The sequence below is a fragment of the Pipistrellus kuhlii genome, unplaced genomic scaffold (genome assembly GCF_014108245.1).
Source record: "Pipistrellus kuhlii isolate mPipKuh1 unplaced genomic scaffold, mPipKuh1.p scaffold_m20_p_5, whole genome shotgun sequence".
In the NCBI taxonomy this organism is placed as follows: domain Eukaryota; kingdom Metazoa; phylum Chordata; class Mammalia; order Chiroptera; family Vespertilionidae; genus Pipistrellus; species Pipistrellus kuhlii.
This window is the reverse complement of record NW_023425551.1, coordinates 68,870,597-68,898,567: the sequence shown is the minus strand read 5'-3', so window position 1 is coordinate 68,898,567 and position 27,971 is coordinate 68,870,597. Positions and strand designations below refer to the sequence as shown.

The following is a 27,971-nucleotide window of genomic DNA, read 5'->3' as shown; positions in this document are numbered from 1 at the left end:
ATGCTTTTTGTCTATTGAATTTGATTCTAGATGAAGGGAAAGGAAGCAGAGGCAGAGGAATAAAACTTAGAGTTCAGGTTCCAAGTGGTGGTGGCCATTATGTTCATGGAAATGATGGTCATGTTCTCTCCACCTGGGGACCTTGAGAGAAAACAAGATTAGGACACTTTAATAGTTTCTTTCACTGGACCTGTCAGAGATTACTACTGAAACAAAGGTTTTCTGTAACCATTTTCTATGCTTAGAAAGAATTGGTTATAAAAATTGTTGGGGGAAAAAAGAAAAGAACAAAAATATTTACCACACCCACCCTGACTACATTCCCTTTTCCAAGCCTGTTCTCCCTGGAAGTCTTGCTGAACACACCCAAAGGTCTCTCACTCTTAAGCTTTGCAGGAAATAATTTGGAAGAAAATAAAGAGGTTGAAACGAGGATAGAAAGAGGGCGATGTTTTGTTATTCACAGAACCTCTTATTGTGAATCCACTGAGATTCTCCAACCTTTTATCTTCCACCAACTCTTGCCTATTTTTCTGTATGCTATAAAATGTCATGCTCAGGGTCCCTATTATTTTAAGGAGTAGATTTTTTAACAACTCTCAGAGGAATGAAAGGACACTTGCTTCAGTCTTTTCTTCATCTAATATCTACTTTGGAAAATGCCATAACTTCTGATTTTTATCTGTCTGCACACAGTGCCTTAGTTTCTCTCTCTACAAAGGGGTTTAATTTAATTTAATCATACACATGCACACAGACATCTAGGCTTGAGGTGAGCAAAACTCACTAGTGGAGTCATCATTTACATCCTTATTTAGAACAGAGCACAGTACCTCCCAAAAGACAGAATCATCATAGCAGTTCTCTTCAGATGGCTGTCCCCAGATAGGTAACTTTAGAATTAAACCTGTGAAAGTGGGGAGAAAATAAGCCACGTTATGACACTAATGCTGATGAGGAAAACTTAGCTTGATAGTAATTAAGTAACTATTGTATTTGCATTAAAGTAATTACTGTTATACAAGCATCCCCTTGCACTTGCATGATTGTTGTTAGAAGTTTAGTACATTTTCAAATTTAAAAATCAATACGTTTATGAATAATCTGTCATGCTGAGAGTGTGAGCTATGGGGAAGTGTTTATTTTTATGCTGACCTGCTATCAGCCCTCCAGCAATGGCTGTTACGATGGAAGAACCCAGAGCAGCTGCCTGCATGGCTGGGGTAGACCTAGGAAGAAAAAAAAAATCTTACTTTCTGTTATTATGATTATTGATTTTATTTTTTTTATATTTTATTTTAGCTTTTCCATCACCATTTATCCCCTCTATGACTTTTTCCACCTATACCTCTCCAGCCTGCAGTCACCACACTGTTTTCCATTCTCACTCTCTCTCTCTTTCTCTCTCTCTCCCTCTCTCTCTCTTTCTCCTCACTCTGAAAAACTTGGAATGGGGTTTTGATACATGATCTGACTCATTCAACAAGTATTTATTGAGCTTCTCATGCTAGTTTCTCTTTTAGGCACTGAGGATAGAGGAATGTAACAAATATGAGCTTCTATCTCTCCTCACTCCATCCCAATAGCAACAATTATAATGAAATTAAAAAGTCAATATGGTCAAAAAGCTATTTTTACCAAATATTGTAGAGATAACTTTGTAGTGTCATTGAAGACACTAAAGTGTGTGTGTGTGTGTGTGTGTGTATATATATATATATATATATATATATATATATATATATATATATATATATATATATATAAAATCTTAGAAGCAGATACCTTAAAATGAAATGTGTGAAAAAAATAGTCAACTTTGGAAATTAAAGATTGTAATAGTAATCTATTGGAATGCGTAGTGTGTTGTTACATGAATGATAAATGTAAAGAGTTAGCACATTCCTCACTCTTAGCAGGCAATCACTAAACAGTTTTTGAAAGACTGAAGGAGTGATTGTATGAAAGCAAACAATTGGAAAATTAGAGTGTTGGTGTTTCATCTTCATCTTTCAAGAGAAAGCTGCACTAAATTCAGATTTCTTTTTATTTATTTATTTTTAAAGAGTTTAAAAATCTCTAGTATATAAAAATTATAGAAATAACACATGATCATTGTAAAAATACTTTAAAAAAACACTAATTAAAAAAGAAGGGAAACTAATTTTTCTCAAATTTTACCAGTATAAATATACAACATGTAGTTTCATAAAATGCAATCATATTATAATACTAATGTTTCCATTAGATCTCAATGTTTTTTTATGACAGTAAATGTCAATCTGGTTCATAATTTTAGTTGCTACAGAATATTGCACTGTACAAATGTCCTATAATTATCCAACTATAGGTGGGATATTTGGATTGCTTTCAGTGTCATATATATATATATATATATATATATAAATGCTGTGAGAATACATCCTCTTATGAACATTGTAAACTTGCCCAATAATTTCTCCAAGATGAAACCTATCTAGAAATGAGATTATTGATAAAGGGTAATAAACTACACATGGGCTAATTCAAAATTGTACAATTTATGTTCCCATTTCTTTACCATTCTGTATTGTTATTCATTTAATCTTGTCAATTTAATAATTTAAGAATTGGTAACATTTCCATTTGCATTTCTTTGATTGCTAATGATATTTAACATTTAATATATATTTATTTGTTTGATTTTTTTATTGTAAGTTTACTATTAATTTTACCAGAATTTGTCAAGATCTTTTACAAGTTATTAAAAGATATATTTGATGAAAAGTGTTCCATGATAAAAATAGACTTGGAAAACACTTGTTTAAAAAGAAATTAACAGCATTATTACTTTTTCATTGTCCTATGCTTACCAAGAAATCAGAATGCATTTTAGTATTCTGAAGAGACACAATGTGGGTTAATAGTATTGGCTCTTGGACTATTTTAACTGGTGCATGGGACTTGTGAATTTTACCTACCTAAATGGGCCTTCCATAATTCCCCTCCCTACCACAACTCCTCTTGAGTAAATTGAGAAGTTGTTGCTAAACCAAGTCCCAAGGACTAGACTCTCAACCTTGAAATCTACCCCAAATCTGTGGAACTGGTCTAGGAATGATGCTCAATAATTCCTCTATTCTTAATCATGAGGTACCTCTTTAGAGTGTTTGCAGTGTTTATACACTATAACCTTAGGTATTGGGTTCATTGGCACATGTTTTTATCATGCTTGATTTAAAGCATGAAGCACTTTAGTTTTGATCTTAACAGCCTATAAGGTGCTGGAGAGAACTGAAATAATATGTACTAGTATATGTTTTTGGAGATGTTTTCCAAATATGTAAAAGGGGTAAAAAAAAAAAAATACAGAAAACTCAGTCAATATGCAAATGGAAGAAGGAAACTTTTTATCTGGTAGGAAATGTGAATAAGCAAATTTTTCAAATATTTATTATTACTCGTCTCAGCAGGGTTACATTTTAATCTGCTAAAATTGAAGAGGTTTTTCTTTTTAAATTATGCAACTCTAGCTAGTAGTAATCTTGAGGCATTTTATTTCTTTAAATTTATCTTTATTGTTGAAAGTATTACAGATGCCCCTTTTTACTCCCCATTGACTCCCTCCATTCCACTCCCCTCTCCACAACCTCTCCCCCCCCCTTCAAGCATTGTCTGTTTTGAGACATTTTCAAACATACCTTTTCTTCATGGTTTGAGTGGTCTTTAAAAATTGGGCATTTTTCTTTCTCCATACTTACTCTCTGAGTGATCTGCACTCTATGATCTTCCTAGCTGTTTGGCATGGGTGATACTCATATCAAATTGCTTCAATATTGTTTCTTAAAAGTGACATCTGGTGGCTTATGATATAACTTACATGCTCCTTGATTTCATTGATAGCCATTCTTCTTCTGCCCATTTAAATAAACACCTAAGCCCCCTTCAGGAAGGGGGCTATGGATTTTAAAGAACAATTCTCTCAATTATAGAAGAGAATAGAGAACCAGAAGAGGATACAAGTTGAGTAACTTGACAGAGGCCATATAACTAGTTAGTAGACAAGTCGGAGCCTCATGCCAGTATTTCTGCTTCTCCAGATCCAAGTGCTACCCATGTTATGCTAACTCATTATTATTTGTGAGTTGGATGGAAATGATTGCTGAGCACATCACTTATTCCTTATATGCTCTATTTTGCTGGGATCAAGTAAAAGAGTAAGCCAACTGTAATCTGATGGTGATCATCAAATTGCCCTATCTACTAGAAGCCAGTGTCTATGATATATGAATTCAAATTAGCACTGTTAATTTACAGACAAAAATAAACCACAAAACAAAACTAAAACATCTACACTAATAAAAGAGAAACATGTAAATTAACCATACCTCTGCTATGCCCACAAGCCACACCCACCAGCCAATCAGGAGTATACAAATTAACCCAACCAAGATGGCTATGGCCAGGGAGTGAGCAGGAGGCTTAGGTTTCCCCCACAATGGAGGAAGCCAAGCTTCCTGCCTGCTCTGGCCGGCCCTGGACTCCACTCAAGGCTACAAAGTTTCAATTATAGAAGATAAACAAATCCCAACAAAAATGGTGGCAGCCAAAGAGCTAGAGAGAGCAGAAGGCTTGGATTTCCCTGGCAATAGAGGAAGCCAAGCTTTACTAGCCCTGGCCTCTGCTCAAGCCTACAAAGTTTCAATTATAGAGGATAAATAAGTCCCAGATACCAGGGCCTTAACTTGGGTCGCCAAGGGGTGTGGCCAGCCTGCAAACCACCACAGGCCCCTCACCCAGGCTGCCCCATGCTCCAGGGGAACCCCCACCCTGATCCTGAACACCCTTAGGGCAAACCAGCCAACTCCCACCTGTGCACCAGGCTTCTATCCTATCTAATAAAAGAGTAATATGCAATTGACTGTCACTCCAACACACAAGATGGCTACCTCCATCTGGTCAAAAATAGCTGCCCCCATGTGGACACAATATGGCTGCCACAAGATGGCCCACAGGGGAGGGCAGTTGGGAGGACCAGGTCTGCAAGAAAGGGCAGTTGGTGGTGACCAAGCCTGCAGGGGAGGGCAGTTAGGGGTGACCAGGCCAGCAGAGGAGGGAAATTAGGGGCAATCAGGCTGACAGGGGAGAAGTTAGGCATCAATCAGGCTGGCAGGGAAGTGGTTAGTGGGTGATCAGGCTGGCAGGCAGAAGCGGTTAGGGGCAAACAGGAAGGCAGGCAGGCAAACACTTAGGAGCCAACAGTCCTAGATTGTGAGAGGGATTCCAGATTGGAGAGAGTGCAGGCTGGGTTGAGGAACACACACACCTCCAACCCCGTGCACAAATTTTGTGCACTGGGCCTCTAGTTAATAATATTAAGACACATTTTCCAATAAATTCTATTCTCTGCAGTAAGGACAATACTTACAACTTTGGCCTGGACTGCTAAAGAACAGGCTTTCTCATCACTGGATTTCACAGAGTGAGAGAAAACATTATTGGATTGTGGGAGGGGAGGCAGGAAAACCCATTGTTTCACTCACATGTCAGATGCTCCCAAGGTCACTGCCACAATGCCTGCGAGGCCTCCTACCACACCAGGTAAGCCATGCAGGTTATGGACCCCACATGTATCATGGATCCTCAGTTTAGTAGCAAAAACTGGCTGAAGTGATAAAAAAGAATAAAGCTTATTTCATTAGATATATAAGACTCCATAATTAAAATAAAAGATCATGCAGGAAACATTTTATCTACAGTCCATTTCTCCATCCATATCTAAAACCTACTTATAATCTACTTCTGCATCCAGATCTAAAACCTACTTATAATCTACTTCTGCATCCAGATCTAAAACCTACTTATGTTAAAGAATCTGAAAACATTGGTGGCAAAACTGTTCATTTTAGTGTTTGGTGGATGGATTTGAAAGCAAGTGATTTGAAATCCTACTCCTTCTTACTTACTGATCTTATGCTAAGTCCCCCTTTAAAAAGCACAGAGTTCTTAATTATACAAAACGAACATCATCAATCAAAATAGAACCAGAGTCACAGAAGCATTGAACAGACTGTCCAGCCTATGAGAGAAGGTGGGGAGTGGGAGGTGAGGGGACAGGAGATCAACAAGAGGACTTGTATGCATGCATATGAGCATAACAAATGGACATAGATGGGGAGGGGAGTGGTGAGGGCACGTGCTGGGGGCTGGGGGTGGCCGGCGAGAGGTCAGTGGGAAAAGAGGAGACTTATGTAATACTTTAAACAATAAATAATTTTTAAAAAAATGGTATTTTGGAAAAGAACACAGTACTTGACATTCAATCCTACCAAGTGATAAATAACCAATATTGGATTCTTTCCTTCTACCCAAAAGAAGTCAGGGAAAAGTATAAACACTGGACACTAAGATGCGAATGGGACCTCTGACAGGAAGGCAAATGACTCACAACAAGGAGAGGTGCTTATGAAAGCAATTTTCATAGCTTTTCTCTGCTGTGGGATGTGAGAAGGTGATGGTGCAGAATCAAAGTTTCACTCAGCATCTGTCATACTTACAGTTAGAAACTTGAATCCGAGCACGGAGACCATTCCTGCGACGCTCCCAATGATCATAGAAACGTATGGGTGGATCTCCATGTCTGCACAAGTGCCCACAGCAACACCTCCTGCCAGAGTTGCATTCTGAATGTGTACCTGTAGGGAGCCAGAAACATGAATAAAATGAGCTGAACAGGCAAAGTTCAGGACGGAATGAATCGAGGACTCATGGACCCCAGGGCACAACCTTCAGTTGAAAAGTCTAGTAATAATTTTTAAAATGAGTGATTTTTATAATTGCAGAAAGCCTTTTTTCCAAGCAGTTGACATCTTTCTTCCCAGGGTTTCTGGGGAATGTATGAGTGATCAAAGACCAGAGTGGGGAGGGAGGTGTGGAAATAAAAGAACTTGTAGTGGAAGGGTGGGGAGTAAGCAATCATTCTATCCAGGTTTTGCCAGTTGGTGCTGTTTGGGAACACATTCATGGTTGTCATGTGCCAACAGAGGCCTGTGGCTCTTGTGTGCTTTCTGAGTCTCTACTATTCGAAGAATATAGAGACCTTTAAAGGCACGCATTCCACATGAAAGACAACAGCTTTCACAAATGTCATTGTACAGAGGACATTTGAGGATGGAGAGAGTCTCCAATTTCTGTTTACCAGAGTTTCTCAGGAAAATCTTATTCTTGCTGCCTGGCCAAAGAGGAAGGTCAGCAATACTTCTGAAAGAGAACCAGCCTGTCCAGTGTGGGTTAGTGTTTGAGCATTGACCCATGAACCAGGAGGTCAAGTTCCATTCCATGCCCAGTTTGTGGGCTTGATCCCCAATAGGGGACGTGCAGGAGGCAGCTGATTGATGATTCTCTCTCATCATTGATGTTTCTATCTCTCCCTCTTCTTTCCTGTCTGAAATCAATAAAAACATATTTAAAAAAAAAGAACCATTTACGTATAATTTCCCCCCAATTTTACTCATGAAGCAATTTGTAGAGCATTGAAATACATCCTTAGCTTTGCTTGATAAAGGAATAATATTATTTTTCTCCCTCCAGTTAGAAAAGAAGAGTGACTGCTCTGAGGACCACTCCTTCACTTCCATTTCTCTAGCTCACAGGCAACAAAGACAAAGGACCAACTTGGGGCACTGAAAATGAGTTTTATTTATTTACCTTTAAAAATCATTTTGTTGATTTTTAGAGAAAGAGGAAACAGGAGGAAGAGAGAAAGAGAAATATCAATGTGAGAGTGGAACATCAATTGGTTGCCTCCTGCATGTCCCCTACCAGAGATTTAGCCTGCAACCCAGGCATGTGCCTGTCCAGGAATTGAACGAGCAACATTCTGGATGGTGCCCAACCAACTGAGCCACATGGGCCAGGGCAAAAATGTTTTATTTTGAAATAATTTTAGACTATTTAAAAGTTGTGAAAATACTGCAGAGAGTTTTCATATATCCTTCACTGGTTTCTCCAGATGTTAACAACATCATACACAATCATAGAACTAAAATATTAGCATTGCTATAATACTCTTAAAGACCTTATTTAACTCCATTAGTTTTCCCACTAATGTCCTTTTTCTTTTTCAGAATTTTACTCGGGATCCCACATTGCATTTAATTGTTATTTCTTTGAGAGGAATATTTGCAATTAGGAAAATAGAAACAACTTCTCTTCTCCACTCTCTTTTGCTTCTCTTGACATGTCCTGTTTGAGGTTTTCTAAGAACTTGGAGATAGCTTTATTAACAGTTTGCTTTATTAGTAGAGAAAAATGCCTCAAATCTTTTATTTTTGCATGATTATATTCACTCCTAGACTGTGAGTTTCTTGATAACACTTTAATGTTTTCAGAGTACCAATTTGATGAAGAAAGGAATGAACACTGTTCTCTTCAAAATGTTCTTAAGAGCGTGCAGTGTTGAGACCTGTTCTGGCAGCTTAGAAGAGATGCAGAAATGACCAACCATTTGTGTCACCAAATGAAACTTCCACTGGGTAAAGGGGAGCCTTTGCCACTCCAACATGTGCTTTTCCTTGGGGTATTGTTTATTATAAGTTGGCTCATTTTAAGAAATGAAAGGCTCAAGAAGAACCTTGAATCTTCCTAAAAGAATTTAGATAGGAAGAAAACTATGATCATTAATAACTGTACTTCCAATCTGAAATAGTCATGATAGACAGGGAGAAGCCTAGCAAGGCCCTTTTGCTCAGTCATTTCTGCATCCTATTCTTAAAGATGGTCCAATAAACATTTGTTTAGCAAACATTTGCTTCTCCATTTCCCTGTAAATTACTTTCTTTCCCTTTGAAGTTCAAACCACTATGCACCTTTCCTCTTAGTTCAAATAGACATATAAGACTTAGCTGTCCTATTTGTTCTCAGATCACATATGTACACACATAATTAAGTCTAGTTGTTTTCTCCTGTTAATCTGTCTCATGTCAACTTAATTCTCAGGCCAGCCAGAAGAGCTAAGAGGGAAAAGAAGAAAACGTTTTCCCTCCCCACAGGGGTTTGTATGACACTCACCATATCGAGCTTGCCTCGGTGCTCAACGAGGCTGGAGAATGCATAGGCCGTGAGCACGCAGGCAGCAAGAGAGAAGTATGTGTTTACCATGGCCCTGTATTGTTTGTTTCCAGCTTCAGCAATGGCCGAATTAAAGCTGGGCCAAAATATCCATAAGAAAAGAGTCCCTGAAGTAAACCACAAAAAGAGATTTTAGTTCTTAATATGAAAGACAATCTAGGGGAGGCAATTTGCCTTGGAGGCTGATAATGTCTCTCCTTTTAGGCTTAGTTATCTAAGCTTTTTGAGGAGAGCCAGCATAAACCTAAGTAGTATTCAGAGGATCTTTCTTGAAGATCTTCACAGCTGTGCTGGAGTTCACCTTCCCTCGTGCCTGACCAAATAGACAAGAACTCAACAAGTTCATTCCCTACTCACCAATCATTGCAAACAGGTCCGAATGGTACACAGACTCCTCATTGACATGTCCCCGTCTCAGGCCTGGTCGATATAAGACGCCTGCTACGGCCAAGCCAAAGTAGGCCCCAAAGGCATGAATCGTCATTGATGCTCCAATATCAGTGGCCTGAAGGGGCAAAACATTCATGCAAAAGTTGAAGCTGAATCCACTACAGGAGGAAAGTCAATGAAAAAAAAATGCTTTATTGGCTTAGCAATAATAAAAATAAAAAGTAGACCAAGAGAGAAAGAATTTGTCAGAGAAAGCGGGATAAAGCAAGACAGTTAAATAGAAAAAATATATAGGCTTGGGAGCCACCTAGAACTGACTTTTAATCCTAGGCAAGGTACTTCCTCATGATGTGACTTTAGAAAAATCACCATACTTCTCTGAATCTCATTTTCTGCTATGTTCAGCTACATAAATGAGACCATGTTCATAAAGTGCTATGGTCCTTAGTGGGCACTTGATACATTTTAGGTTATGATTCCAGGTTGGGGTGAGTCTCCGTGAAATATTATGCTTGCATATGATACAAAACAAAGATAATTTTTGCATTTACTTGACATTACAGATAAAACTCACTTAATTGCAATTTAAAGATCTGAAGATTCAGCTGAAATCGGTTTGGCTCAGTGGATAGAGCGTCAGCCTGCAGACTGAAGGGTCCCAGGTTTGATTCTAGTCAAGGACATGAACCTTGGTTGTGGGCACATCCCCAGTAGGTGGTGTGCAAGAGGCAACTGATCGATGATTCTCTCTCATCAATGTTTCTAACTCTCTATTCCTCTCTCTTTCTCTCTGTAAAAAAATCAATAAAAAAATATATTTTAAAGAAAAGATCTGAAGTTTCATAAAACCTAGGTAGCCTGACCAGTGTGGCTCAGTTATTGAGCACTAATTCATGAACCAGGAGGTCTGGGTTGAATTTCCAGTCAGGGAACATCCCCGGGTTATGGATTTGATCCCCAGTGGGGAGGGGAGGTTGTTTAGGGTGCATGCAAAAGGCAGCTGATCAATGATTCTCTCTCATTATTGATATTTCTCTCTCTCCTTCTCCCTTTCTCTCTCTGAAATCAATAAAAATTCATATTTTTAAAAAACCTGGGTCTTTCCCATATTTTTTCACTCTTCTAGATGATGACATGAAAACCAGCCAGTGGTCCAAGATTCATTTGAATATATTTTAGGTCCCTTTTAGCATAGTGTATGGATTTAATCCAGTTTCCTGTATTTCCTGCCCCTAGAGGGAAAGTTCAGAGTGCCATACCCGAGGCATTGTTCTGTCCTTATGAAGATAGGAATATGATACTACTATATTAATTTACTTAAGATTTTCCTCCTCAATAAACTCCTATGTGCCATTCAGGTCCAGCTTAACTGTCATTTCCTCAGAAAGCCTTTCCTTGTCTTCCCAGTCTAAATTAGGTCTTTCAGTTACATTCTCTCATAATCTGCTCTACTATTTTTTCATCCTATGTATAATCATTTATAGTAATATTTGTGTGTGTGTGTTTGCATGCACACATATGCACATGCCTATGAGTGGGACAGGGAATGTATGATTATTTGTTTGATGCCTGTCTCCCAACTATATTGTAAATTCTATAATGACAGAGACCTTAACTATTTTGCTTGTCACTGAAGCACCAAATCATGACACCTAAAAAGTTGTCAAAATAATTTCTGTTGAATTAAATGTTTGACAGAAGCATACACACCTGTTGGAGAGTGCTCAGAAATATTCTATTTATAATTATTGGGCTACTCAATGATATTTTTATAGAGAAGAAGAAATTTGACCTAGGCCTTAACAGAAGACTTAGAAAAGACCATTCACCTAGTAGTTGAGAAATAAATAGAAATTGATCATTGATAGGAAATATAATGTAATAAAAAGAGTTTTGGAGTTAGAAAAATCTGAGTTTGAATCCAGATTCCATCTAGCAAGTCATTTAATATCTATGCTCATGATTTTTTTTCTTCTTGTATAAACATTAACAAAATAACGCCTACCTTATAGCATCGTGATGACATAATTAATGTCTATAAAACTCCTGGTTCACAGTAGGCACTCAAATAAATGAGGACTGTTATTACACTTGCCAGCGTCTGTCCCTGCATAGAGTGGGCATCTATTATGTGTTGTGAGCACAAACCATGTCCAAAGTTGGGTGAGTATAAATCCTCTAACACGTACCATAAATATCTCAGCAACCAGATGTTCATTACCGGCAAAGACAGCGATTTCTATGATTGTCATGATCAGCATTTGGAGTGGACTTATTTTCCCCAGGACAGCTCCAAAAGAAATCAGAACGGTGGCTGTACTGAAATCTGCATTTATCATGCTAAGGGGAAGAGAAAGAATACATTAAAGAATAATGCAAATCCTAAATAAAACTATGAATTATAATAAACTATAATAGCATCCCCTTACCCAGGGTGCAAGGCCCTTCTCCATGCTGGTCCCTATCGGTCACTTGCCCCAGGCCTGCTTTTGGCCCTCCCATTTCCTAACCCCTCCTCTCTTCCATTCACTTTTTAGTTACTCTAACATTTCCTTTATTTTAACCTGCCTGTTCTTTATCTCATTTAGGGTTTTACTTTGTTTTTGTTGATCTGATAAATGACCTATTTTCTAGAGTGTTTGCATTTCAAAAATAACCTTAGAAAAATGACTAATGGAGATTTGTGTTCCCGGTAGCTGAGATTAAAAGAATAATAATTTTATGCCCTTAAAGTCAGACCAGTGAAGACATAGACATTCATATATGATCCAGCTCAGTAGAGCAAGACATAGATTTGCCTCCTTGGACCCAAATAGCCTTCTATTGAATAAGGCAGACAATTTGCCTGCTAGCTCAGAGACTGGCTGTCAAGAGACTAAACAGAGAATAATTCCTCTGAAAACACAATGTTTGAAAGGCAAGAAATGCTTACTTTTTTATTCCAATGTGGATTTTCTGTCCATGGCTGTGAAGGATCCCCTGTACAAGAGTGCCCCATTGGAGACCCAGAGCAGCAATCAGTAGATTGATGCCCACACTACTGAAGCCATATTTCTTCAGGAAAGTCATGAGGAAGCCAAATCCAACAAATATCATAACATGCACATCTTGGAACACTGCAAAAAAAAAAAAAAAAAAAAAAAAAAAAAAAAAAAAGCAAAGGGGGGAATCTGCATTAGGGGAGCACTAAGAAAGTGTTATATCATAGTACATCCCATTTATTTAATGTGACAGCCTTTGTGCAAGATACTGTAAAGGGAGAGCATTAACTGGGCAGCAAAGGCTGAATTCCAATGACAACCATGAGACCATGGGCAAGTTATTCAGTGTTTGAGCCTTTTCTTGGAACATTGTGTAATTTCACAGTATGCTTTTCATCTTCTCCATGAAGAGTTTCCCTTTACTTTCCCCCTGTGAAAAAATCTTTACAGAGCATAGTGCAAGCATCACCCCCTCTTGTAGGTTTTCCCAGTACTACAAGAGAAAAATTAATATTCCCTAGTGTCTTTCATGCAGCTTTCTGTATATACATTAGCTTTAGCATCGGTCACACTGTATTGGCATTTATTTAGCATGCATCACACTGTCATAGGTGGTCAATGAGGTGTCCTTCTGCACTATATAGTGAGTTTCCTTATTAAGAGATTAGGACATATTTACCCATTACTCCCCAGAGTTTGGTATAAATGCCTGCATATAATAAAGTAGACAATAATGATTAAATGAATGAGTTACAGTCTCCCTATATCACATGGTATAAATAATAATATCAGCCCTGGAAAACTTAACAAATCACTACTCCAATCAAATGAGAGAATATGTTTATTAGCAATTTCTAGAAGGAAGGCTGTATCTTTTTGGGGAGCCAATACTGGACTTGGTATCTGGAGATGTAGGCTTAGGTCCCCAAATTCTATCACATGATTGCGTGACCTTCGGCAAATCATTTATTTTCTGTGAGCATCAGCATTCTCATCTGCAATACTGAAAAGATCCTGTTTCACAAAGTGACTCTATGTGGGATAACCCTCTGTAGGAGGGAGTATCAGTAATGCACTATATAAATGAAATACATGACTAAATGTGAGATTGTCAAAACACAGCCTTTTCCTACAGAAATTTACAGCTTAATTGGTGAGACATATATTTGGTAGAACCATATGAAATTGACATTTTTTGCATTGAATTTAGCAATGAAAGTTTGACTATTGGCAATTTCTTATGAGCCAACCCAATAGATAGACAAAGCAAATTAAGACCAAACTGGGAACAAATATAAAACCAGAGCTAAATTAAACATGTAAGTGTTCAATTAATATTAACTACTATGCCCAGATGTTTAAGTGCAAATAGGCATGAGGGAGGACATGCCTAGAAGCTATATCTCAGAGGAACCTGATGTTAGGATCCAATTAACTTACCCAAAGGGTGGAGTCAGGATTTCAATGCAAGCCTGATGACACCAGCTCCTCCCTGTAGGGAGCACTGTGGGGTATAAGGGTAACCAAGGCATAGTCTCGGCCTCGCTGGCATTCAGAGCCATGCTGCTACCTCTTGCTTTTCTCTACCTCTGTTCTCCCATTAGGCTTAGCCCAGGGTGGGCTTAGGGTGGGAGACCATACACTTGGGGTCTGTCTTCTGTAGAAGAGGCTCTAATGCACTGGGAAGATCCCCCACTTAGAACTGAAAGATTTATTCCTTCCTTTGCCCCTCGCCGTAGAAAGTGCTGCTAGATGATAGCCCTAAACTCTCAATTCTCTTGGGAAATGCTCTTGCCTTGTCAATGTCACAGTCCTACTCTAGGGTAGCCTGTGTCCAATGACTAATTCACATGAGCATCGCCTGCCTCAGAAAAACCTGTACACCTACTATTAGCTAATCCTAGTCTCAGAGTTTCCTGTGGGGTCAGCTGAAATCACACCTCTCTCTGCCCAAACCCTTCTGCTACAGGTGTCCATCCTTAAGGCCTTCCCTAATCAACCTTTTTCAGGCTAACATCTGCCTTTGAATTTGTTTTTGAGGAACCCAATCTGCAGCATCTTCCCTATGGTCTTCACTCCCCACCCCAACTCCGCAGAACTTTCCTGACTTTTTCTCCTTCACAACTTGTATACCATATTTATTTGAAATGTTGCCAATTAAATCCAATAAACTAATTTGTGGTGTTGATCATACCCAGATGTGGAGGAAGAGCCTGGCTTTTCAAAGGTTCCCCACATTTAAAAGGGCCCCTGGAGGCCTGGGAACTTAATATCAAGTATTACTCTATTGCAAATAACAGAATAGACATCATCAATTAGGTCACTAGAGTCCTTTGCTGGTCTAGCAGCTACTCTGTTTTGTATGAGGGCAGCAAATGTTCACATAAAGAGACTGAGAAAACCAAACCAGTCTTTCATGATTCAGGCACACTTTAGTGTCACTCATGCCTTCGACCCTATGCACACATTGAGACTTTGGCTATTTCATTGCTCCTTGGAGCCCCCTCCATAGAGAGACAGGATGCGGAGGGCGAGAAAGGAAACAATTGATCTCTGGGAATTGTCCCTGGTCAGCAGCTTCCAGGGAAATCACACAGGAGAATGGTGCACAGAGTTTTCTCCTTTAGACATTTATCACCTAACATCAACTTGTTTGATTTTTGAAGTATGGAAGACCATATACATTCATCTTTCTTACAAGTTGTTTTTCTGCCATTTATTTTGTATATGTAGACATCTAATATAGATCATCAACTAAGTTGGAGAACAAACTTTTCTAAAAATATATTTTATTGATTTTTTACAGAGAGGAAGAGAGAGGGATAGGGAGTTAGAAACATCGATGAGAGAGAATCATCAATCAGCTGCCTCTTGCACACCCCCTAATGGGGATGTGCCCGCAACCAAGGGACATGCCCTTGACCAAAATCGAACTCGAGACTTTTCAGTCCGCAGGTCGACGCTCTATACTAGGGGGGTCGAACTCAATCAGAGAAGGGGCCAAAATCTAAAGTCCAGCCTAAATCGCGGGCCGAATGGTTTACTGAACAGTCATAAACTGTCATTGTGATGGAAACGCAGCGGAGTGCAGTGATGACAGCGCGGTACGGGCCACATTGTAAGGCCTAGCGGGACAGATTTGGCCCGCGGGCCTTGTGTTTGACACATGTGCTCTATACACTGAGCCAAACTGGTTTCAGCTGGAGAACAAACTTAGTGACTATACCAGTATATGGCTTATTCTCTGGCTTTACTCTTTCTTGGAGAATTATTCCTCCTTAAAGGAAGGTTTAGATTACAGGAAGTCCAAAGTTTCTTTCAGCTCCACAATTTATTTACAGCAACTGAGATATGATAGATCAAAAATAAGGACCCAGTTCTATTGACTTCAGTGTTGTTTTTTAATTACACAAAATTATTTTCCTGAGCATCCTTTGCTTTTTTAAAAAATTAGACTACTCTTGTTCTTCCTGTGATCTACTAATTTTCTTTTATTTTAAAAATATTTTTATTGATTTCTGGAGAGTCAGGAAGGGAGAGGGACAGAGAGAGATAAAAATCTATGTGAGAGCCAAACATGGATTGGCTGCCTCCTGCATGCTCCCCATCAGGGGACCAAGCTTGTGACTGGGGCATGCGTCCGGACCGGCAATCTTTTGGTGCACAAGACAATGCTCAGCCAACTGAGCCACACAGGCCAGGGCATAATTTTAAAGCAGTTAGTAACTAACTATTGAAAAAACCTTGTTTTATATGATTTTGTAATGGCTCACACTGGTAGCAATAATTTTTCAGATTCTGTCCCCATCCCCCTTTGATGGAAAACCAGACATTTTCTATGGAGGGAGGAACTTCTCATATTAACTGTGTTCCAATATGTTTTCCCCTCTGATCTAACTCTTGTTACCACTTTCTGCTACAAGGGGGCTTAAGACCTCAACTATTTTATTGCTAAAGAGAGCTAAGAAAGTTGTGAAAGCTCTCAACAGATAATGATTCTATATAAAATATATGAGTTAGAAGGTTTATAAATAATTATGATGATGTATTATTTTTCATTTTGCTCTAAGATTTTGTGGGTGGGGACTAGGAATAGGGCCACAAGTTTAGTTTTCTGGTGCAAGACTTCTATTAAAGGAATAAAGAATCTTCTTCATAGAGGAAAAAAGGAATTTCCTCAGTGGTTTGAATGTGAAGTCTTCTGACAGGTCTCAAGAGTTTCCAAGACATATCTGCCTCAGATACCATCAATCAGGAGTGATTTTAGCCTCCAAAATAAATTTGGCAATGTCTGGTGTTTCTGTTCTACTTTTCTTCCATGTTTGTTTTGCAATAGGATATCTTACAAGCCCTGGTAACTCAACATGTTTAAAATGCAACTGATTATTCCAACTCTGCCATCATTGACAGCCAGACAAAATGAAATGGAACCCTTCTTTCCCTCTATTTCCTGGGTATGCCTGCTGCCTACAGTATCCTCTCCATCTCACACCCAACACTTCTTTACCTGGCCAACCAGATATCCTACACAGCATTACCAGACCAGGCTGCAACACTGTGCATGTCCTCTTATTTTATGTCATTTGTTTATGCGTTTACCTGTTTTGTTACTCTATGTGCTCACCTACCATTTATTCAGATACACAACTCGAGCCAGCACTGCCAGTTAGGCACTCTTTCAGGAGAAAGTGAATGCAAGTCTGAAGGTCAAAATCATGAGGTGCTTGTCCATGATAGACCCCCCACAGAAAGTCTGGCATGTGTAGCTTTTCAGGAAATGCCTATTATGTGTGAATAAATGGACCATTGAGAATTCATCTAATTGGGACTATAGGACTCTTTATCAAATTTTTTTTCTGGATCAAGTGTTAAAAACTGTCCAGCCTACTTTATAGTTAGGCATTTGTTAGCTTTCTTGTTATATTTTGTTTTTCATGCTTGAGGGTCAACAAGGTGTTTGCATACACATAGCTTCTTGCTCTTAGTGAGTTCCAGTCTTTGGACCAGTAAGATTGTGTTCTGAACTCTTTTTTCAGAGAATAGTATCTTGAAGATAAAAATATTTCCTCCGCCTTCCAAATATTTTAATTTTATATATTTCAAATATTTAGAAAAATAATATAATGGACACTATACTATTCATCTAGATTTATCAGTTATAAATATTTTCTTTAGGTTTACATGTTTGTATTCTTACAAGCCATTTGAAAGTCATTTTGCTCAAACAACCAACATGAATCTCTTAAGCAAAAGGATATTCTCATAAATAACCACAATATTATCTTCACATCCAAGAAATACCATATTGACACAATTATATTATCTAATAAAGAATCTATATTTAAGTTTCTCCAGCTGTCCCAATTTGTCCTTTTATAGGATTTTTTGACCCATTATCCATTCAAATTTCATAGATATTCTTTGTCATATGTCTTTAGACTTAGTTTAGATCAGTTTGTTCATATGCTTTTTATTGGTCATGGAGTTTTGTCTTTTATGTATTACTAGTGGCCCAGAGCATGAATTTGTGCACATTGAAAGGAAATTAATTAGAAGAAATATTTTAACATCACTATTTGCTCTTTCTCTATAGTAAAAATGTCAACCAAATTAACAATCTACAATGACAGATTGAAACACATGCATGTGATTGGCACCAGCGAGAGCTCTATATGTATCATGCATGCATGAATCAACTTAGCCTTTTATATATATTGTTCATTTTAATTATTGACTTTCACATGCATGTCTTCTTAATATTATCTCTGAATTTATATGTTTAAATGGAGTTACAAACAATGTACTACTTAAACATGATGGTATTCTCAGAAAAAAGGCACTTTTGTTATTGTTGGAGTTACAAATGAAATGAGTACCTTTTTTCATGGAATTCCATTTTTACTTAGAACAAAGACTGACATAAACGATGGTTTTTCAGATAGGTATTGATGTTTTCTGAAAAATGAATGAAGTAAGGCTATCATTTCAATGAAAAAAATGACAATATTTGTTGCCAGGAATACTGAATGAATTTTTAAACATTTAGAGTTTTGGAAAGTTTGTGTCTGCCACTATAAGCATTCAAATTGGAAAAGAAGAAGTAAAGTTATCCTTATTCGCAGATGACATGATATTGTACATCAAAAACCCAAAAGACTCCATCAAAAAACTAATTGACTTAATAAATGAATTTGGCAATATAACAGGATACAAAATTAATGCCAAGAAATCTATAGCATTTCTATACACCAACAGTGGACTTACAGAAACAGAGACTAAAAAAGCAATCCCCTTTACCATCGCACCAAAAAAAACTAAGATACCTAGGAATAAACTTAACTAAGGAGATAAAAGACCTATATGAGGAAAACTTCATGACACTGAAAAAAGAGATAGAGGAAGATGTAAACAGATGGAAGAACATACCATGTTCATGGATTGGTAGAATCAACATCAACAAAATGTCCATACTTGCCAAAGCAATTTATAAGTTCAATGCACTCCCCATTAAAATACCAATGGCATACTTCACAGATTTTATCTGGAAAAAAAAAAAGACCCCGAATAGCCACAGCAATCCTGAGAAAGAAGAATAAAGTAGAAGGGATCTCAATACCATATTTCAAGCTGTATTACAAAGCCACTGTTCTCAAAACAGCCTGGTATTGGCACAAGAACAGACATATAGATCAATGGAATAGAATAGAGAATCCGGATATCGACCCAAACATCTATACTCAATTAATATTTGACAAAGGAGGTATGAACATATAATGGAGTCAAGACAGTATTTTCAATAAATGGTGTTGGGAAAATTGGATAGTCACTTGCAAAAAAATGAAACTAGATCACCAACTTATACCATACACAAAAATAAACTCAGAATGGATACAGGACTTAAACATAAAAAGGATACCATAAAAATACTAGAGGCATCCATAGGCAGCAAAATCTCAGACATATGCCAAAAGAACTTCTTCTTTTAGATACTGCCTCTAGAGCAATGGAATCTAAAGAGAAAATAAACAAATGGGACTACATCAAAATAAAAAAACTTTTTTATAGCAAAAGAAACCATCAACAAAACAACAAGAAAGCCCACTGTATGGGAAAACATATTTGCAAATGTTATCACTGATAAAGGTTTAATCTCCAACATCTACAGACAGCTTATACAACTAAATAAAAGGAAGATAAATGACACAATTAAAAAATGGGCAATGGGCCTAAATAGAATATTTTCAAAAGAAGACAGAAGGAAGGCCAAAAGGCACATGAAAACATGCTCAAAGTCACTAATTATCGGAGAGATGCAAATCAAAACAACAATGTGGTTCTACCTCACAACTGTCAGAAGGGCTAACATCAACAAATCAACAAACGACAAGTGTTGGCGAGGTTGCAGAGAAAAAGGAACCCTCGTGCACTGCTGGTGGGAATGCAGACTGGTGCAACCACTGTGAAGAACAGTATAGAGCTTCCTCAAAAAACTGAAAATGGAACTCCCATTTGACCCAGTAATCCCACTCCTAGGAATATATCCCCAGAAACTAGAAACACCAATCAGAAAGGATATATGCACCCCTGTGTTCATAGCAGCACAATTTACAATAGCTAGGATTTGGAAACAGCCTAGGTGCCCATCAGCAGATGATTGGATCCAAAAACTATGGTTCATCTACACAATGGAATACTATGCTGCCATAAAAAAGAAGGAATTCTCATCATTTACAGCAACCTGGATGGAATTGGAGAATATCATGCTGAGTGAAATAAGCCAGTCAATGAAAGAGAAACACTACATGACCTCACTCATTTATGGATAATAAAGAACATTATAAACTGACGAACCAAAAGATAGATATAAAGACAGTAAAGCAACAAGCAGACTGTCAAATTACAGCAGGGAGGGTAGAGAGATCTGGGGAAGATAAGAGATCAACCAAAGGACTTGTATACATGCATATAAGTACAACCAATGGACACAAAACTCTGGGGAGGGAGGGCATGTATTGGGGGCTGGCAATGGTATATGTACACAGATAATAATTTAATAAAAAATTTTAAAAAATAAAAATAAAAATGCAAAAAAAAAAAGAGTAATATGCAAATTGGCCATCACTCCAACACACAATATAGCTGCCCCCATGTGGTCAAAGATGGGAGCCCCTATGTGGACACAAGATGGTCACCACAAGATGGCCAGCAGGGGAGGGCAGTTGGGAGAGTCTAGGTCTACAAGGGAGGGCAGTTGGGGGCAACCAGGCCTGCAGGGAAGGGCAGTTGGGGGTGATCAAGTCTATAGGGGAGGGAAGTTAGGGTTAACCAGACTGGCAGAGGAGGGAAGTTGGGGGCAACTGGGCCTGCAGGAATGGGCAGTTGGAGGGGACCCAGGTCTGCAGGGGAGAGCAGTTGGGGGGGACCAGGCCTGCAGGGGAGGGCAGTTAGGGGTAATAAGGCCTGAAGGGGAGGGCAGTTAGGGGCAAACATGCTGGCAGGGAAGTAGTTAGGCATTAATCAGGCTGGCAGCGAAGCGGTTAGGGGGTGATCAGGCTGGCAGGCAGAAGAGGTTAAGGGCAATCAGGAAGGCAGGCAGGTGAGCAATTGGGAGCCAGCAGTCCTGGATTGTGAGAGGGATGTCCAGCTGCCCGTTAGGATCTTAGGATCGGGCCTAAATGGGCAGTCAGACATTCCTTGAGGGGTCCAAGATTGGAGAGGGTGCAGGCTGGGCTGAGTGACAGACACCCTCCCATGCACAAATTTTATCCACTGGGCTTCTAGTGAATTAATATTTTCCTTAGGAACAATATAAAATACTATAAGATCATAGTAAAATTATATTCATACTTTTACTATAAGATCATAGGTAAAATAGCCTTTCAAAGCACAAGATAGACCAGTGAATTTAATGTAATGAAGTACCAAAAGGTTATTAATATAGTTTTACTGTCTCATAGGCATCACTGTGTTTGTGGAATCTCTAATAAAATATTAGTTCTCAAAGGGCTTTCTTCTTAAACTTTACTTTTCTCTAGACTGTGTACATATTAGCAATGATTAGCTGACAGTCATAGTCAAGCTTTATTCCTTATCAAATTATTTGCCTCAACACAGTAACCAACACTTTGCTAGATGCCATGGCAGCGAAATAGTATCCAGTAGAGCTAATTTTTCAAATGGGTATCTCTGGGGTTATTCACGACATGAAACAGGCCATTCAGGAATGCCACACATTCCATAGTTGTGCCCTGGGATGAATGCTAATCCCAGGCCTTTGTAAGTAACATCATTCTTCATTTTTATTATTATTCACAAAAGCACAGCAGTATGAGAGAAAATCAGAAAGATATAGCTGATTGAATTCACTTAAAATATAAATACCTTACTTTACTTATTTGTGAAAAACTCATAAGTTCTACTGCATCACAATTGAGAACTGTTGAAATACACTGTGAGCTTCTTAGTCAGGGATTCTGTTTGAGTCCCTGCACCTGGCACAGTGCACGGCTCCAGGAGGCTCCCCAAAACATGTGTTGACTTGAACATTGCTTTTTTATGAGTTAGTATTTAATAATCTTCTCTCCAATGATATGCTGTTCCACAGGTTTTGTGCAAGTCCATTGTTTAAAATGTAGGAAAAATATGTATGTAAAACCATAATCATGTAATTCCTAGGGCTGTTCTACGCATTATTTTAACCAGGAATGATATCGCTGACCTGGAAGATTAGTATTAGCCAGTTTCAGGCCTTGTTTCCACTTCATAGATGAGAGACTGTTTAATTGAGTATAGACTGGGTTATGGACAGCATTTTGAAGAAGTGAAGATGCTGACCTTGTAAAATTTCACTTTGTGTTCTGCTTAATGCCCAGCAGCCTCTGACTGAAGTGTCCCTCCCTTTCCCCACCACTGTCCATATCCTGGCCTCACTGCATTATAAGTGGGGAAGAGGTCACGGTCATGGTGGGGTGTGTGTGTGTTTGTGTGGGGGAGTGCTGTTTGTAAGTAAGGAACTTTTGTTGGTTTCAAGGACAACACAGTGATTGTTAATCATCACTATCATTGGCAACTGAAATTTAAAGAATGAAAAGGAATCCTATCTTTGAAATCATTTTAGATTCCTCTCTTTTTTCCCCATGTTTGACACAGCTGATATATCAGAAAATACTGTCTGCTACATTTTCAATTATAGCTAGCATATGACCATTTCTCAGTACTTCCTCCGCCTGCTATCATTTCTCTGCCAGGTGACTGGACTGGTTTCCTAATATCTTTTTCTACCCATCTCTGTCACCCCCTGCAATCTCTTCTCTACTTAACAGCCTGAAGAAAGCTTTTAAAACCTAAGTCACATCAAGTCCTCCTCTCAAAGTCCTCCAGTGGCTTCTCAACTCACTCAGAATAAAAACAAAGTGCTCACAATGCTCAAGCAGAACCCAGGCTCTCATGCCTCTGACTTTGTTCTCTCCACTTGCTCACTACATATATTCAACACCCCAGTGTCCTTGCACTGGCTATTTCTTCAACATAAAATGTCTTTGTCCCAATTTCTATATGGCTTACTCTCTTATTTCTTTTAGTTTTATTTACTGTCACTTTGAAGCAGAAAGTACTATCTAGACCAGCAATTTTCAACCTTTTTTTTTATCTTATCACACATAACTAATTACTAAAATTCTGTGGCACACCAAAAAATATGTTTTGCCAATGTGACAAAAAATACCTTGTTTTCCGGCGTATAAAACGACCCCCTAATTTTACAGTTAAAACATAGATTTAGGCCTATATTCACTGTATAAGACGACCCCCCACTTCAAAGAAAAGACTTACTTTGCCGTCAAGATCTGCAGGTAATTCTTGTGCAATTTTGGTCTTCTGCCCCCGATTTTCGGTTGACTTTTTTTCGTTTCAAAAGTCGTCTTATACACCGGAAAATACGGGGTAGGTATAATTTTGATTGATTTACAAAATAATAATAATAATTACATATTCTTTTTTGATCCAAAGTAACTTTTAAAAAAATAAAGTACCTATAATTGTATTTAAGAATTTCTGGTACCAGCCAAAACCGGTTTGGCTCAGTGGTAGAGCGTCGGTCTGTGGACTGAAAGGTCCCAGGTTCGATTCCGGTCAAGGGCATGTACATTGGTTGTGGGCACATCCCCGGTAGGGGGTGTACAAGAGGCAGCTGGTCGGTGTTTCTCTCTCATCAACGTTTCTAGCTCTATCTCTCTCCCTTCCTCTCTGTAAAAAATCAATAAAATATATTTAAAAAAAAAAAAAAAGAATTTCTGGTACCAAGAACCAGATGCAATCTTATTACATACTAGAGACCTGGTGCACAACATTTGTGCATCGGGAGGAGGGGTCCCCTCAGCCCGTCCACACTGCCACAGAGGCTAAAGAGGCTCTCGCCACTGCCGCTGCACCAGCCATGAGCCTGGCTTCTGGCTTCACAGTGCCTCCCATGTGGTCAATTTACAGATTAGCCTTTTATTATATAGGATCATGACTAATAAGATGCAGCTCTATTATATGACTGATATATTTATGGTTCAACACAGGGCATTTACCTCTGACAGCTCTTGTTCTGTTGACTATTGTCACTTTTAAAATTTAACAATCTAAAGGAAAATAAGGTCAGCTATTGCACATTTTAAAAATTCTTGTGGTACACCAGTGTGCAGTGGCACACCAGTTGAAAATCGCTGATCTAGACTATACATTAACTGCCTGTCTCAACCAGATTTCTCATTTAAGCCACAGAACAATAAGGCAATTTAAGTGACTATTATAATTCTCTCAAGGACAGTACAGGATTGGTATCATTCTAGATGCATATGGTAGAAGTTAATTAAGTGTAAGCAATTGTAGCTTGGCCTATTAAGATTATTTCTTTCACATCACCTCTCACCCCCCCCCAAAAAAAAAGACTTATTTTTTTTCATAAAAGATATCCTCTCTTGTCCAGATGCATCTATTTCATTAATATCGCTTTATTTATTGCTGTGGCATTTTATTACCATCTAAATGTGAGTGTATCTATGTGTACATGTATAAATTAAAATAAGTATTTTTATATGATAAATATTAATATACATATATATTTGTATGTTTGTAGTCAGCTTTCTTGGAATATAAACTTCATAAGGGCATGATTGTTGCCTACTTTGCCTGTTTTGTTTTATTCACTTCCTAGAGTCTAGAGCTCTGAAGATTGTTTTACAAGATTTAGGAGCTTAATAAATATTTTCTTAATAAATCATGAAGTGAATTAATTTTCATGGTTTTTTTGCAAGTAGAGTATAAGGGTGATATGATTGCTAAGCAACTCACAAAATTAGCATGTTTAGTAATTCTCTCCGATTTGTTTTTTCCCCTTAAATTCTGAATTGAAGTTTTACCTAGGAAATTTGACACTGGAACTTAGAGAATTCAGCTTGAATTATGCAAATTACGAGGTTCTCAAAGTAACCTTATTTCAATAACACTCATTTTAGATCATAGTTTGGCATTTTGCCTCTTATATTTTGTTTACATGTGGACCAGATAGCACAGTTTTAGAATAAAGAGATCATATTTCTTTCATTTTTGAATGAGTTTGCTGTAACACATGCTTGGTATGAAATAAAAAACATTTATTAGATGAATAAGTAAAATGTACAAAAACATATAGATTTTAGCAGACTTCTGATTTTTGTTTATTTTCTAGTTTGAAAATGATTAAATTATTTAATCAAGAACCTTCTTGGACATCTATGTAATGTACATAGAACTAGACTTGGAGTTTAACTCTCCAACTTATGATTCTAACTCTTAACTTGCAATTGTGTATTTCAGCTGAGTCATGTAGCTCTGGATCTGTTCTACATGAGAATACTCCCCAAAATATATATAGATGAGAAAACAAATGTCAAATTGTTCCTTAAAAGCTTACACATTTTTTTGTAAAACTATAATAGGCATTGCTACCATTTTAAATAATTTTAACTGTTTAAAATTGTTTGAGCTTCATTTAAAAACTAAACAATCTAGGTAAGAGAAATATATTGCCACTGCCTTTCATGGTTACTGTATCAGACAGGCCTGCTTTGTCAAAAGCCATTAGTACATATATGGTAGCAATTGTCATATTAACTATTTCATAGCTTGCCCTTCCAAACTTGAGATTAAGTTCATTCTTTCCTCTGTCACCATCTTCAGGGAGGGATTCTGCTTTTAAAATGTTAGGTGTTCACAGTTTTCATCTCAAAGAAACAACTTCCTTCCTTTCAGGATATTATAAAACCATGAGTGCATTCATTTCAATTAAAGCTTTATTTAAATCCTACATGACCCTAAATGACTATTTATATCTTAGCCCCCCCCCCCCGAACCCCCCCCATGAAATCCTGGCTGCTCTTCTAAGTACTCCAATTTGTTTCTACTCTTTATTCTCCAAAGTTCCTTTTTAGTTTATTTTTTTTTTAGTGGGAAGTGATATTTTTATACTTTATATAACTAATGAATAATTCAAAGGAAAAATAAGGTCATTTAGCCATAGGTAGGCAACACAAAATGCTTATCAATTATTTTAACTTGGAGCTTCCTGTACTGATATCTTAATAGACACATATTCTATCCAAACACCATAATTACAGAGACCAGATGCCAGGGCCTAGACTTATAATACCCTTAGTACTTACAACTATCCCATAACCCTATATGGGGCTCCAATGTGGAGCTCAAGTGGCTACAGTATATAAAAAACTTCACATTCTGAGAACCTGAAGAACGTAAAATGTATAAGAAGTAGATTGCCTACTCACGAGGGTATAAATGAATGAATCTGTCCACATCTGTTGAATTGGAGCTGCTGGGCGGCTGGAGAATATTCTGATCCGTTTCATACTGAACAAATAATCCAAATAAAATAATCATGGCAACCTCCAGGCCAATGGCCATGAGAGGGAATTTGAACCTCATGTTTCTGGCCAAGGACAGAGGCACACTGTGGGTTTCACAGGCTGTGGGAGGTTGATAAAAACAGAGGGACTGCGCTGTGTGTGGACTGCATGAGGGTATACCAATGACATTGCAAGAAAAAAAAACACGTGGGCAAGACTGGTTAAAATGTTCCACCCATTGGTGGGAATTATGCTCGTTAATCAAATTGAACAAAATAATAAAGTATACTACATATATTGCAGTATTAGACTGGTTGAGTAGTTCACATTTGTTGCCCTTCCTCTGAGCCTAGAACTTCGTATTGAAATAAGCTGAGTCATGGACAATCTGAGAAAATAATTATTTCTCTCTTTCGCTCTTCCCTCCAGCTGCTCTTTATAAATGAGGCGTTGTTTCCATGCATTCTCTCCCTATAGCCTGCATCGGACACACTTCACCCCTCAGTTCTCAGATAAAAGGTGACGTCTGCAGCAGCCTTCCTTGACCACCCAACTTCACCCAGCTTCTCACTGTCACCTCTCTTGGATAAGGACCTTTTCTGCCATAGTACGACCCATAGTTAGTGGTTGTGTGTGTTTACGTGGTGCTTGTTATTTATCTGATATTTTTTAAATGACTGATCCCCCTCACTGGCCTGTTGCTCCTGAGGATAGTGGCTGTATCTCTTTAGCAAAGCATTTAAATTTCTAAAATTTTGAAATTATAGTTGATGTTCAATATTATATTAATTTACAGTGTACACCATATTGGTTAGACTGGTTTATATAATGGTTTATATTACTCATGAAGTGTCCCCCCAGTAAGTCTTACACCCACATAATACCATACATAGTTATTACAATACTAGAGACCTAGTGCATGAAATTTGTGCACTGTGGAGGGGGGGTGGTGTCCCTCAGCCCAATCTGCACCCTCTCCAATTTGGAACCCCTCAAGGGATGTCCGACTGCCCCTTTAGGCCTGATCACCAGTGGGCCTAAAGGGGCAGTCGGACATCCCTCTCATAATCCAGAAATGCTTGCTCCCAACTGCTCACCTGCCTGCCTCCCTGATTACCCCTAACTGCTTCTGCCTGCCAGCATAATCAATGCCTAACTGTTCCCCTGCCTGCCTTATCACCCCCAACTACCCTCCTCTGCAGGCCTGGTTGCCCCCAGCTGCCCTCCCCTGCAGGCCTGGTTGCCCCCAACTGCCCTTCCCTGCAGGCCTGGTTGCCTCCAACTGCCCTCCCCTGCAGGCCTGGCGCCCCCCACCCCCACTGCCCTCCCCTGCAGGCCTGGTTGCCCACAACTGCCCTCCTCTGTAGACCTGATCACCCCCAACTGCTCTCCCCTGCAGGCCTGGTAGTTCCCAACTGCCCTCCCTTTCAGACCTGATTCCTCCCAACACCCTCCCCTATTGGTCATCTTGTGTTGGCCATCTTATGTCCACAAGGGGTGGCTATGTTGAAGTGACAGTCAATTTGCATATTACCTCTTTATATAGGATTACTGACTGTATTCCCTAAGCTAAACTTTACATTTCCATGACTATTTTATAATTACC

The 27,971-nt window shown here is 38.5% G+C and overlaps 1 protein-coding gene across 1 annotated transcript; it reads right to left on the bottom strand.

The window, feature by feature from the left end:
• Positions 1–10: 10 nt before the first annotated feature.
• RHAG (Rh associated glycoprotein) lies at positions 11–26,513 on the bottom strand. The gene is made up of 10 exons (XM_045573077.1): positions 26,288–26,513; positions 12,431–12,614; positions 11,688–11,838; positions 9,466–9,613; positions 9,049–9,215; positions 6,537–6,674; positions 5,523–5,644; positions 1,156–1,229; positions 834–907; positions 11–141 (listed from the first exon to the last, which is right to left on the bottom strand). The coding sequence occupies exons 1-10, from the start codon at positions 26,442–26,444 to the stop codon at positions 67–69; spliced, it is 1,290 nt and encodes a 429-aa protein (XP_045429033.1). The 5' UTR covers positions 26,445–26,513; the 3' UTR covers positions 11–66.
• Between the last annotated feature and the right edge of the window lie 1,458 nt (positions 26,514–27,971).

Bases quoted from the DNA above. Each gene is read 5' to 3' on its own strand.
- RHAG (XM_045573077.1), bottom strand. From the start codon at position 26,444: ATGAGGTTCAAATTCCCTCTCATGGCCATTGGCCTGGAGGTTGCCATG. The intron at 12,615-26,287 runs GTGAGTAGGCAA...TTTTTTTTGCAG, and splicing joins ATTCATTCATTTATACCCTC to TGTTCCAAGATGTGCATGTT. The intron at 11,839-12,430 runs GTAAGCATTTCT...TCTTCCCCTTAG, and splicing joins ATCCACATTGGAATAAAAAA to CATGATAAATGCAGATTTCA.